Source organism: Aricia agestis, chromosome 15, assembly GCF_905147365.1.
Source record: "Aricia agestis chromosome 15, ilAriAges1.1, whole genome shotgun sequence".
Classification (NCBI taxonomy): Eukaryota; Metazoa; Arthropoda; class Insecta; order Lepidoptera; family Lycaenidae; genus Aricia; species Aricia agestis.
In genome coordinates, this window is record NC_056420.1 from 9014160 (window position 1) to 9028979 (window position 14820).

The following is a 14820-nucleotide window of genomic DNA, read 5'->3' on the forward strand; positions in this document are numbered from 1 at the left end:
ACGCTAAATGGAACGCGGGGCATGACAACTTTTTGAGAGGTACGATCAGGTGGGGCCATTGTCAATAATTGTCAAACAGTGATGACGTCATACATACATAATTTAAATTGTCAATTTTAAAAAGCATTATTTGCAGTAAATTTCAGTGTTTTAATTTTTTAATACACTTGTGGTCCATTCTACATGGAGTTTTTTTAAAAATAAACAAAAATAAAAACATCGCATCTTCTCTATTTGAACCTTGTAATTTACCTACTTCATCTGGCTATACATAGAGTCCATATTTTTTTTTGATTCAAATAATTTTTCCGGTCCTAAATGTATGCAAAAAACGAAACTTTTCAAAATGTTAAGCACCATGTTCATCCACTTTTGTCTTCATTACTAGGAATGTGATGAAAAGCAAATAGAACACCAAACAAATAGAGGCTCAGAGCACGGCGCAGATTAAGTCTCGATCGAAATCGATTCTCTCTTAATCTCGCTGCAGGATTAAGATTGGCGTAGTTAACTGGAAAAAGCGAAACAGGAGACGGTTATCGTCTAAAGCTATGAGCGAATAGGAATGCACGGTTCCCTCGCGATTAACTAATTTTGGCGCAACGGAGTTGCGGGCATCATCTAGTTAAAACATAATTAAAGCGACCGAAGCGACCGAAGCGAGATATATATATATATATATATATATATATATATATATATATATATATATATATATATATATATATATATATATACAGACTTTCGCATTTATAATATTATAGTATATACTAAGTATGCATATGGATAACCCATTGACGTGATTACAATGAAACTACTTCGATGCAGACCGCGTTTCTTTGTAATAATTCGAAACCAGACTCTGCTACATTAATCCAACATTAACTTCGCTTCGACATGGTTTCAATTCAGTTTCGGTGTGATAAAAGTACTCAAAGGAATTCTGATAAAATGTCCAAGGTCTAACGCGTTCTAGGATTCTTGCTTTGTACTACATTTGACGTTATAGATTAAGAGAATACTACTCAGATGCTGCCTACTGTCTGATAGCTTTTGAACTGGATTAAAGTTTAATTAAAATAGAAATATGTAGATTTTAGGGCCCTATTTTTCAATTTCACAATTTTAAATATTTGATAGGTGTTATACGCAAATGTTGATAACTAATGAAACTTTAATCGTTACATTAAAGACTTAACATTTTTATATTAACTCAGTAAAAGCTAATATTTAAACGTGGAAAATTTCAATTTAATTCGTAAATGTTTTAACACAACAGCTGGTTTTAATTACAGTAGGTATCCGTTACACAATTTTATCGTTATTTCATAAATAACGATGAATCTTAACACAAAGAAACTTAACGTTTATTATTATCTACATATCGTTGTATTTAATACACAATTACATAAGTAACATTAAATTTAATCGTTACATACAAGCATTATTAAAATTTCCAAACTGCGTCTACCCTAAATTTGGTCATCTATCGTGGCGGATTACCGCGAAGTCGCCGAAGAAGAGATGCATGCCGATGTTGACTAGGAATAATGAGTATACGATGCAGAGGGAAGTGAAGCAGTAGACCGCTATGGTGATGGAGAGGGGCAGCCAGGGCCGGCGGATGGTGGTGGCGGCCAGGCCGGTGATGACCGCCGGTCGCATCTGCCGGGGCACGGAGCTGGAGCTCTGCATCGCCGCCGGCCGCTCCCCGCTCAGTACGTGGACTATCACGGACGCGGATTCTGAACAGATATATTTCTCGTTGTAGCGTACATTTGGTATACAATGATGGGTGAATATTTAGAATGCGTAAAATATTTAACGGATAAAAAGTTGGCATTATTTTTGTATACCAAGGTCCAGTAGTAGCTATTCAAAGTCCAGTAGGACTCTTGTAGGAGTGTGTTATGTGAGCATTAACACCTGAGGGATGTGCATATCACCAAGTTATCACTAAACCAGATCAAAAAACCTTTTACACAAACATATCAACAATGTTAAACTCGAGCGCACAACGACTCCATGTGGATGATTTATGTATTAACACGTACGTGTGCTACAAAGACTAGTCGTGAGTGCTTTACGTAATATGTTGCTTCACTAGTCGTAAGCGCCTATCTCTGGGATGGTATCACCTAAGGACTATCTTTAGGTGATAACATCCCAGAGACACACCTGAGCTGCTAGGCGCGCAGGTGTAGTTGCCGGAGTCGTGCGGCATGGCGCGTGCGACGAGCTGGGGGCTGGTACGCGTCCTTTGCTCCGTCTGCGTCTAAGCATAGTCCTACTACACACCTGAGCTGCTGGGCGCGCAGGTGTAGTTGCCGGAGTCGTGCGGCATGGCGCGCGCGATGAGCAGGCGGCTGGTGCGCGTCCTCTGCTCCGTCTCCACGCTGATGCCGCCGCGCTGAGCATAGTTCACCACCTGCTCGCCACGGTACCAGTAGATGAAACTGTTGAAAAAATGACACGTCACTATTTTTCTGATTAGATTTCAATACAGGATGTATTGAAATGCAAAACTAAGTCATAATACTTTGTATAGAGTTTTTTGTAATAGTTTTAATTATTGCACTGAATTTGAAATAAATTATATTTGTATACAAATAACATTTTATAATATAAAGCTTAGTGACTATACGAACTTTAGCCCTTCGTGCACCACGTGAGACTTGACAAACTCCAGAAGACGTACAAAAATTTTATAACATTTTTACAAATTTTTACTTAGTAACGTTTTATATTACTTTAAAATAGACAAAAAAGTTATTTAATTAAAATAAATTACACATTGCTTATCCACTTAAGTCTTGGGGTTTGCCGTTTGGGAAACCCCACGTGGGTGCAACTTTTATCCACGAGGTGTACGGAGGGTTAATACTGAGGAGGGTGAATATTGACTTGGGAGAGCCTTGCTTCGGCACGAATGGGCCGGCCTGACCAGATAAATACCACGGGCTCACAGAAAACTGGCGTGTAACAGCGCTTGTGCTATGTTTCGCCGAGTGAGTGAGTTTACCGGAGGCCCAATCCCCTACCCTTTCCCTTCCCTACCCTTCCCTATTCCCTTCCCTACCCTCCCCTATTACCCTGTTCCCTCATAAGAGGCCGCCAACTGCAGCTCTTCTGGTGCTGCGAGTGTCCATGGGCGACGGAAGTTGCTTTCCATCAGGTGACCCGTTTACTCGTTTGTCCCCTTATTTCATTAAAAAAACCATAGACGTGCTACTGCTTGTATTTACGTTTACGTATATTATAAATTTACGGTGTTTGTCAACAAAAATCGGTAAATATCACGTGAAGAAAAAACTTATAAGTTTATGGAAAAAACATTTATTATCATAAACACTACCCCAACCCTCTCTTCTCCTATAATCCTCTAATCCTTCCAAGGAAAATATAGCGTAAATATTATGTTCTCTAATACAATCATTAATCATAGTCAGCAATCACGTATCGCAATGGTTTCTCTTTAATATAAGAAGTAGCGTAAAAAAACTTAACGTGTGCCATGGTCAATGGACGTATCGTTATCTTCTTAAACATCTATATGCAGGTATTATTTATTACTTAAAGATTAAAATATGATACACAAATATAAGATTTTATCATGCTCAAACTTATCCTTAACCTAGGAAAATTGAAATATTTTGTTACTTCGGCGGAATTTAAACCCCAGGCCTTCGGCCGAAAAGCGAAACTACTACCCACACAGTGGTTGTTTTTGAGACACATATTTACGTGATAAACGTCTTTTTTTTTATAAGGGGGCAAACGAGCAAACGGGTCACCTGATGGAAAGCAACTTCCGTCGCCCATGGACACTCGCAGCATCAGAAGAGCTGCAGGTGCGTTGCCGGCCTTCTAAGGGGTAATCGGGGAGGGTAGGGAAGGGAATAGGGGAGGGTACGGAGGAAATAGGGGAGGGTAGGGAAAGGAAAAGGGTAGGCGATTGGGCCTCCGGTAAACTTACTCGGCGAAACACAGCGGAAGCGCTTTTTCACGCCGGTTTTCTGTGAGGACGTGGTATCTCTCCGATCGAGCCGACCCATTCGTGCCGAAGCATGGCTCTCCCACTTCAATAATTAATTTAATTTTAATTGTCAATTATCTGAATTGACAATTAAAATTAAATCATTATTATTTAACACAATGTCGTATAGAAATTTTCTAACATTGTGACGACCCAACTGAACCTGTAGTTACATATTTTATCGTGCATAATATAAAAGCAATATTACGGGTTCTTAATGTTCGGAAAATATGCAAATCGACGGCAGGCGTTTCTGAAACTCTAAGACTTGAACTAAGCAAGCTTCGAGATAAGCTTAAAGCTTAACTCGAGCTTATTTAGTTATACTGAGCATAAATTCTAGAGCTTAAAAGGTTACAATTACAATTAAGTAATAATATTAAAAATCGTAAAATTTATAATAGAACTATCTGTGATTTGATATTGTCATTAAATAAATTTTTTTTCTAAAATATTTATATTTTTCAAGGATTACAAGCAATCAACTGATGATATTTTTATAGATTTAATTATAAAATTGATATTTCATTCATATGTTTTATACCTAAACGTAATTTTAGATTATATAATACATATTATTTAGAATACTAATTAAAAATCTGTGGCCGTTAACTATACCAATAAAATTGAGCAAGTGCCAGTTAACAAAGTAAAGCGAGTAGGGTCAAAAGAAATTACTTACGGCTAACGACTAACAAGACTTTTTCGAACAGTTGAATAGAAATTTTTCTACTCACGTTAGTTTTATTAAGTACTTAAAAGTTCAACTATTAACTGCTTACAAAAACTTCCATTGTTTCTCAAGAAACTTCTTAACTAGTGGGGTTTCTCGAGTATGTTTAGACTTTAGTTTTATACTGGAGGTTTTTCTGAAACGATTTTTATTTCGTTTTGTCCACGATATTTATAAAATCGCCATCAACAAAGTCCAGGCGTGCTTGTACCGCCATTAATTTTCCTAAGTTTTCCTGCTTCGTGGAAATGTGAGATCTATTGTAAATATTTTTCATAATTACATTAACTTCCACCGCTTTGAAGGATGAGCGGCTAAAATATTTTAGAAAATGAGTATTTTCCCGAGCATAATATAATATAACTTTATGATAAATTTATATTAAATTCTTTAACCTAAATAACGCCTTAACCTGCATGTTTACTTTGTTATTTTGTTATTTCCTACCCAATACGACAAGGTGACCTTATAATTTTGTCATTGCTTTTATATTGTACGAGCTTAGTGCCCGAGGCTTCGCTCGCGTTAGTAAGTATTATTATATACAAACTTACATCCCCTATTTTAACCCTTTCTTAGCGATCAAAATCCTTTCTTAGCGGTAACTACGTCATAACATCTACCTGCATGCCAAATTTCAGCCCGATCCATCCAGTGGTTTTGGCTGTGCGTTGATAGATCACCATGTCAGTCAGTCACCTTTGAGTTTTATATACATACTAGCTGTTTCCCGTGACTTCGTCCGCGTCAACATGGTATAATAAAAAAGATGGATAGTCCGCTAACAAATATGAAAAAAGGAAAATATAACCTCATCCTTTTTGGAAGTCGGTTAAAAAGTAGCCTAAGCTACACCTTACTACATCAGCTATCTACCAAAAAAAGTCCCGGCAAAATAGCTCCAGCCGTTTCAGAGATAACAAACAGACAGACAGACAGATAGACAGACATACAGACAAAACAAAATGTAAAAAATATTGTTTTGGTGTATATATCGTTTATAGATTCATAATATGCATGTAGTAAAAAACGGTTCTTTCAATATTACAAGCAGACACTCCAATTTTATTTATATGTATAGATATAAATTTTGTACCCTGATATGCTATATTTTAAAATTAACGTCATAGTGTAGTGTAACATAATGCTTCGTCTAAAGCGCGGCACTGCTGCACCCCAAGATAACGATTAATATTCTATTGTATGTACCAGAAAATGTAGTTAAATTTCACTCTATACATTGTACAATATATGCAACAGAAAATCGTACAAGAAACAAAAAAACTTTTGCTAACAGGAATTTACAAACAATCTCCGATAAATTTTAAAATGCCAAAACAATGAAATGCGGGCTAATTCCCCATTCGCTGCCAATGCCAACTCAAATATCCGCACTTGCCCTAGATTTAGAACTCGTATCCGCATTTACGACGTCATTGCTTTTTCAAGTATCTAAAGCAAAGATAATTCTGGATGAATCGGAACAGTTCATTTTGTTGATTCGATTTCATTAAAACGATATGAGTTTCCTTTTTTTGGACTGCTTTACAAGGTATTTTAAGTATTGTGGACTAACACTAACATTATCATCAACATACGTTTTTCTTCGTCCACTTGAACGTGAACGACGTCCCTCAACGAGCGCTAACTTCCTCGATTTTGGGCAGTGCTCAGCAATTCGCTGCCCGCCATTTTCTTGAAAAGAGCGTTTATCAAGCCGCAGGGCTTTCTATACTTCGTTTGCCGAAACGTGGTCTCCACTCTAATACTTGTCGGCTACATCGATCGATTAACTACGTTAGTTAGGCTTGTGGATGTTTTAAGCTGTATGTTTGTAAAACCTTGCTATCTATACTATTATTATGGCTTAACCTACAAGTCAACATGCTTGAGAATTACCGTAAATGCTTAATAGAAGGAAAATTATGGATATTAATTTAATAGTCTGTAAGACTGGTTTATAATAAACTAGAGATCGCCCAATGGTCGAAATTTGGCCTTACTTGCAACGACATTAGGATTACTACCTATATTTTGTAAAAAAATATTGACTAATTCATCATAGTTTTTTTCAATTCTTGTCTCTGGGACTCAGTAGATCTCAGACTGACCATTTAAGCATAAAGCATTGTCTAATCTAAAATTAAATAAAAACAATGATCCATTGTCAACTTGTTGTCAACAGACTTCAATCATAAATAAAAGAGTATAATTCGTATGTATAGGCTTGTCAGTTGTCACTCAAAAATCTGTCATTTTTCCTAGTAGTAGTGTCGTAGTGTATGTAACGTTTTATTTGTTAAAAATATATATGATAAAAGCATAATTTTAAAATAATATTAGCTCGATGCACTCCTTCACCATATAAACTATAACTGTGCGAAATTTAATGCACCTACGTTTCCCCATTTTTCGTAAAAGGGTTACAAAGTTTTTCTCTCACGTATTAATATATAGATAATAATATAACTTGGCAGTATCAAGAGAGCCTGAGTAGGTTTTTTGTTTGAGCTGATCAACTGATTGTTTAGTAAAAAATGATTAAATGAAACCGGCCACCGTGACCGATACCGGTATGGGAGCTATTATTACATAATACGTCGGTCCTACTTTGTATCAGTCATCCATTTCACAGGGAAATTAGAGTACTTAATTCACATAAATAGGTGCTATTGTTGTATTTGCAAGAATTATTGAATTCCTATCATGTGGTCTGTTTTCAGTATGACCGGGGGCTATTTACATATTGCAGTAGCTATTTGTAGTTTCATACGGACAATTATACTTTGACGCGCTACTCCAAAAAAACTATTTTACATGACCTTCAACGGCAGCACACAAAGACATTTGAAGAGTTTCACAGATAAAGTCACAGATGGGATTTGTGTCAAAATATTCATTGAATTACATTTTACAGTAATGAATATTCGTATCTGAGCGGGGTAGTTTGACATTGATCTCTAAAGTAATTAACCATGAACGGCCATAGAAAAAAATCATAAAATGAATTCTCATGTATGGAAGTTTTCCCTTAACGTTTTCTTTCTGCGGAACGAGCGCTATTGACACAGTTGGGCGAGAGTACGTAAAATGTCATTTATTCACAGCGCACTAGGTTTCTTCATGAAACCTAGTGTTTGTTATAAGTTGATACTTTTACCAAGATGATTAGCCCTAGACTATATATCACGTAATTAAGAGCAAAACGTGTTGAAGTTATATGAGGTCAGGAAGGAATACTTTTTCTATTTTTGTAGTAAGTAACATACAGGTTACAGCTACTTCTGAAAAACATCTTTATACATATACTATTTGTTACATACTGATATTTAAATACTATTTAAGAGCCTGCTACCACAATATCAAAGCAAGCTAGCTCCGCCTACACACCCCGCTATCCTCCAATCGTGATATAATGAATCTATGAATCGTGCCCGCGAGGATTGTACTTTGCGCTGCAGCTTATTAGCTGCAGCGCAACAACGGTTGCGATGATTGATGAAGCGCTTGCGCTGTGTTTCGCCGAGTGAGTGAGTTTAACGGAGGCCCAATCCCTTACCCTTTTCCCTTCCCTACCCTCTCCTATTACCCTATTCCCTCTTAAAAGGCCGGAAACGCACCTATTGAACAATATCGCGTAACAACGGTTCCCGCATTATAGCACGATAGTAAAGGTCATAAGTCCCAAAACTGTATTTGATGATTACTTAAAAATTAAATACAATACTATTTCCTTTAAGCCTTTATTTTATAAAGTGTGTGCTTGTAGCTGTAGTGCAAGTTATTTTATGATAGTAACTCAATAAGTGTAACAGGTATTTGTTGAAAAGCCCAGAAAGATTCATAATTTCGAAAAATATAACTATCGAGTCAAAATAAGTGAATCGTGTTTTTCGTTAGGCAAATAATCGATAAATATACAATGACTGACTATATGAATATCAATTTCATTTAAGTCAACCGCAAAATTTGGCAGCCCGCTCTTAAATAAAATCCGCATTTATGCACTATTATTCAAAACAACAAAGCAAGCGCAAAACTTTGTAAATTGATTCAAAACAAAATATAACAAAATGATTTATCACTATGCCAGCAAATGCGAGTATATTCCTCGGGGTATGAGCTATATACTTTCTATTAAGCTCCTCACTCCTCCGCTGAAGTATGCTTCTTATTTGCTACCAACTTTCGACATTCCGGCGCATCTTCAAAGTGAATTTTTGATGTTCTTAAAGCATTTCTCATTTTAAATTCTCTTCAATCCGTTATAAGACAATTAAATATTTAACATTTTGTAACTTTTATATTTTATGCGATTTTAATAAAGAAACTCAATATGTAGTACTGTGTAGGAGTCATATCAAGACGGTAGAGTTTGTTGAAGCTGTATGCTACGTATGTGAATTCATTGTGGCATGTCACTACCTAACGTATTAAGTAAAATAATATAGTTTTAACTGCTGCGTAAATTTAGACTGCACCATCTGAACAACTTTGTTAAATTTTGAACACCAAAACATAAAAAAAGTTCAAACAAATAATATTTAAATAATTCCGAGTCACAACATCATAATTCGAAAAAATATTTTGATGTTGCTATTGCTTTCATCAGATAATACAAGCACTGATAGAAATGCGACTACATACAAAATATATAATTAACCAGGGTGAAAACAGTAGGCTACTTTTTGCTCAAAAAAAAATTACGGTTCCCATGCATTTTTATGCACGAAGACACAAATGACATTTTGTGGAAAATATTCCACGTAAATATCAATGTAAACTTTAAATAATACTTAACTTCAAACTTTTTCTAACATTGTTAAATCAGTCAAAACATCTTAATCGGTTGAGAATAAATCGTGAAATAACATTTCCTTGAAGCTGTGAGATTCAGAACTTTGTATTCATTTATTCTGAACTTACATTCAACTTTACATTCGATTTCCTTTTCCTTTCAACTTCTGTATTTGAAGTTTCATTACATTATTGTACGTCTATTGTTTACTAATACTTTACAAGTTTAAGAAATACAATAGAAAATAATAATAACAAAGAGAGTAATTGAGAAAAACATGTATATTACTTATACATTGTATAAAATTAGCATATATATAATTGTATAAATAAACAAAATAAAATAAAAAAAAAAAAAAAATTTTATTTTCATAGATAACAGTTTACAGTAACCAATAGTTCTGGCCCCCACGCTAGGCGAAGCCTGTCCTGTGGGGGAGTTTATATACACATTCACTGATGCACAAGGAATACATTGTTGCGTATTACATCATTACAACGTACCTAAGACATGCACTTAATATATATGTTTCCCAAAAGAGAGATAGGGCGGAAGTTACTGGGATCATCTTTAGCACCATCCTTATGGATGGGAATAATTGCAGCTGTTTTCCAGGCTGTAAAATTTGTAAAAGTATATATTAAGTATATAGTATAAGTATATATATATATTAAGTATATAGTGTAAGTAGATATTTATTTGGTAAATAAAGGTTTAAAACAGTATTTTAAACCTTTATTTACCAAATAAATATCGTTTGTTGTCATTTGTCATTTCCTGTTTGTATACTTTTGGAAAAATGCATACAATCAACAATCGGTGATTTCACCTGAACCGGATAGCGCGAAAGTGGTGTACGCTATACGCTGTACATAGCTCGATTAATGAGAACAAACATTTAGCGTGAAGCTTGTCACCACTCAGCCGAACATGCACAAACTAATTAATCAAGTTGTGCCAAACATTGATTCGCATTTCTATCAGTGCTTGTATTATCTGATGAAAGCAATAACATTTTCAAAAGTTTAAAAATATTTTTTCGAATTATGATGTTGTGACTCGGAATTATTTAGATATTATTTGTTTGAACTTTTTTTATGTTTTAGTGTTCAAAATTTAACAAAGTTGTGCAGATGGTGCAGTCTTCATTTACGCGGCAGTTAAAACTATATTATTTTACTTAATACGTTAGGTAGTGACATGGCACATTGAATTCTCATACGTAGCGTACAGCTTCAACAAACTCCGTCTTGATAAGACTTCTACAGCGTACAACTAGTAGCATACAGCTGCGACGAGTTCTACGAGACGTAGAGTCGTGCTATGCCGCTTACTACGTAACGTAACATACAGCTATGACGAGTTCTACGAGACGTAGCGTCGTGCTACGGCGCGTACTACGTAACGTAGCATACAGCTGCGACGAGTTCTACGAGACGTAGCGTCGTGCTACGGCGCGTACTACGTAACGTAGCATACAGCTGCGACGAGTTCTACGAGACGTAGAGTCGTGCTATGCCGCGTACTACGTAACGTAGCATACAGCTGCGACGAGTTCTACGAGACGTAGAGTCGTACTATGCCGCGTACTACGTAACGTAGCATACAGCTACGACGAGTTCTACGAGACGTAGAGTCGTACTATGCCGCGTACTACGTAACGTAGCATACAGCTACGACGAGTTCTACGAGACGTAGAGTCATGCTACGGCGCGTACTACGTAACGTAGCATACAGCTGCGACGAGTTCTACGAGACGTAGAGTCGTACTATGCCGCGTACTACGTAACGTAGCATACAGCTACGACGAGTTCTACGAGACGTAGAGTCATGCTACGGCGCGTACTACGTAACGTAGCATACAGCTACGACGAGTTCTACGAGACGTAGAGTCGTGCTATGCCGCGTACTACGTAACGTAACATACAGCTATGACGAGTTCTACGAGACGTAGCGTCGTGCTACGGCGCGTACTACGTAACGTAGCATACAGCTGCGACGAGTTCTACGAGACGTAGCGTCATGCTACGGCGCGTACTACGTAACGTAGCATACAGCTGCGACGAGTTCTACGAGACGTAGAGTCGTGCTATGCCGCGTACTACGTAACGTAGCATACAGCTACGACGAGTTCTACGAGACGTAGAGTCGTGCTACGGCGCGTACTACGTAACGTAGCATACAGCTACGACGAGTTCTACGAGACGTAGAGTCGTGCTATGCCGCTTACTACGTAACGTAACATACAGCTATGACGAGTTCTACGAGACGTAGCGTCGTGCTACGGCGCGTACTACGTAACGTAGCATACAGCTACGACGAGTTCTACGAGACGTAGAGTCGTGCTATGCCGCGTACTACGTAACGTAGCATACAGCTGTGACGAGTTCTACGAGACGTAGAGTCGTGCTATGCCGCGTACTACGTAACGTAGCATACAGCTGCGACGAGTTCTACGAGACGTAGAGTCGTGCTATGCCGCGTACTACGTAACGTAGCATACAGCTGCGACGAGTTCTACGAGACGTAGAGTCGTGCTATGCCGCGTACTACGTAACGTAGCATACAGCTGCGACGAGTTCTACGAGACGTAGAGTCGTGCTATGCCGCGTACTACGTAACGTAGCATACAGCTGCGACGAGTTCTACGAGACGTAGAGTCGTGCTATGCCGCGTACTACGTAACGTAGCATACAGCAATGAACAGTTCTACGAGACGTATCGTCGTTCTACGGCGCGTACTACGTAACGTAGCATACATCAATGAACAGTTCTACGAGACGTATCGTCGTTCTACGGCGCGTACTACGTAACGTAGCATACAGCAATGAACAGTTCTACGAGACGTATCGTCGTGCTACGGCGCGTACTACGTAACGTAGCATACAGCTACGACAAACTCTTTATTACATAGCGTTGTGTTACGTTGCATTCTATATTATGTTTATATAATACTCGTCGTTATAAGAACATAACCGTAAAATATTCAATGTGAAAACCTTTTAACATTTATTACGTACTAACGTACAAAGTGGCAATAAACTACTAAAACACTTAAACATTCATACATAATGCATGAGGTATGAATGGAGAAACTGCAAAAATTTCTGTCATGACCCCATCAATATTCAAATTAAAGGTCCCTTACACACACGGCGGCGCTCAACGGTTGATATGTAAAGAATCTCTCACTTAGGGCTCAGTAGACCCTTTTATAAGTGAAGAAACATATCATGTTTATGGCAGTTCGTAAAAAGGGCCATAAAATAGAATTTCATTTGCTGAGAGGTCTGAGCAACCTTTTACGGATCCCTTTGTACTCACTCCGCTGAATGCGTGAATGCAACGTCAATGCTTTATTTAAATGTACAACACTGAAGTTTCATTATTTAAAATGATGCATTAAACTTTGTACCTATACTAGCTTTTGCCCGCGGCTTCGCTCGCGTTAGGAAATATTATTATACACAACGTTTCATCCCCTTATCCCCTTAATATTATATATTTTTCCCTTAGGGGTAGAATTTATCAAAATCCTTTCTTAGCGGATGCCTGCGTTATAATATCTACCTGCATGCAAAATTTCAGCCCGATCCGTCCAGTGATTTGGGCTGTGCGTTGATAGATCACTATGTCAGTCAGTAACGGCCGTTCCCAATATTTGATCTATCTCTGGTTTTGCCCTACTAGAGATAGGAATAGCTCACAATTGACATAAATTATATGGCTCTAATGTCTAATGTGAGCTATTCCTATCTCTAGTAGGGCAAAACCAGAGATAGATCAAATATTGGGAACGGCCGTAAGTCACCTTTGAGTTATATATATTTAGATTAGATAGAAGATAGATATCCTGTAGTTGTGAGAGTATCAAAATCTACAGACTCTATATTTTGAAATTTTACTACATAATTATTAATATTATTCCGTTGGTGAATTAATAAATTAATTACTAGAATTTGACAAATCTTAAAAATAATAATTATGCTCAGAAACTATCGCATATTATTGGCAACAATACAAAATAAACTTGATATAGTAACTAACTCAAGTTTAACATTACCTAGCTGTAGTTAAGATGCTTTGAATATTGAAAACGTCGGCATTATTCACTAGGAACTTTCAAGAATTCGGTAGTATTTTTAATATAAATATTACGAATAAATATAAATACTATTTATTTATTTACTGCGATATATTATTTTTGCAGTAATTATGGCATTTACCTAAATGTTAAAAATATTTCAATGTAAATGACAGTGAGACAAAATTAACTTCACGCGTGAACCAAAATCGACCTCCGTGGCTCAGTGGATGAGCGTGTTGGTAGCTCAAGCCGGGGGTCGCGAGTTCGAATCCCGCCGACGGAACAAAAAGTTTTTAAAGTTCCTGGGTCATTGATGAGTATTAAGATATATGTGTATATATGAAAATCTTAAATATATGTAATACGAGCTTTGCCCGCGGCTTCCCTCGCGTTAGCAAGTATTATTATATACAAACTTTCATCCTCTATTTTGACTTCTTGGGGGTAGAATTGATCAAAATCCTTTCTTAGCGGATGCCTACGTCATAACATCTACCTACATGCCAAATTTTAGCCTGATCAGTCCAGTGGTTATGGCTGTGCGTTGATAGATCACCATGTCAGTCAGTCCCCTTTGAGTTTTATATATACAGATGTAAAGTATTAAATATATTTCCGTTGTCTGGTGCCCGTAACACAAGTCCTTCAGGTATTTACCATGGGGCAAGACTGACGTGGTGTCAAGCGTCCATAGATATTATTATTATTTAATAATTTCCGTGATATAAAGTTATCTTTATAAAATTTTTGCAAAATCGGTTTAGCGGTTTAGGAGTTGAGAGGTATTAAAAGACAGGTACCCTTGCTCATTCATAATGTTAGTGTGGATACTTCTTAAAGTTTAATCCACGTCAAAAAAAAGATTAGGATTCCGAATATGATTCCGATTCGATTCCGATTCCGATTGTTCGGTTGTTCTTAACACATTCGGAATAATAATTTTTTATTTTATTTTAGTTATTTTTTAATTTAGTTCTAGTACAATTTAGTTGATTACGTATAATAATATTCAAGTATTAGTTTAGTTCATAGCTTAAAAGCTTTTGTTTTTGGTTTTATAACTGAAATGAAAATGAATTACTATTCTATTACCGACTTAAAACTCTTCCCTTCAAAGATTTTTTATTCATCGCAATCCATGCTTACTTTATAAATGCAAAAATGTG

General features: G+C 36.9%; 1 protein-coding gene across 1 annotated transcript in view; it reads right to left on the reverse strand.

Moving 5' to 3' along the window:
* Positions 1 to 1290: 1290 nt before the first annotated feature.
* Positions 1291 to 14820, reverse strand: part of LOC121734173 (hemicentin-2-like) — a 65092-nt gene continuing 51562 nt past the window's right edge. Inside the window, exons 6-7 of the mRNA XM_042124625.1 lie at positions 2299 to 2456; positions 1291 to 1745 (exon numbers count right to left, since the gene is read on the reverse strand). Of these exons, the coding sequence (XP_041980559.1) occupies positions 1483 to 1745; positions 2299 to 2456 (421 nt within the window). The 3' untranslated portion in view covers positions 1291 to 1482. The remainder of the gene's footprint in view (positions 1746 to 2298; positions 2457 to 14820) is intronic.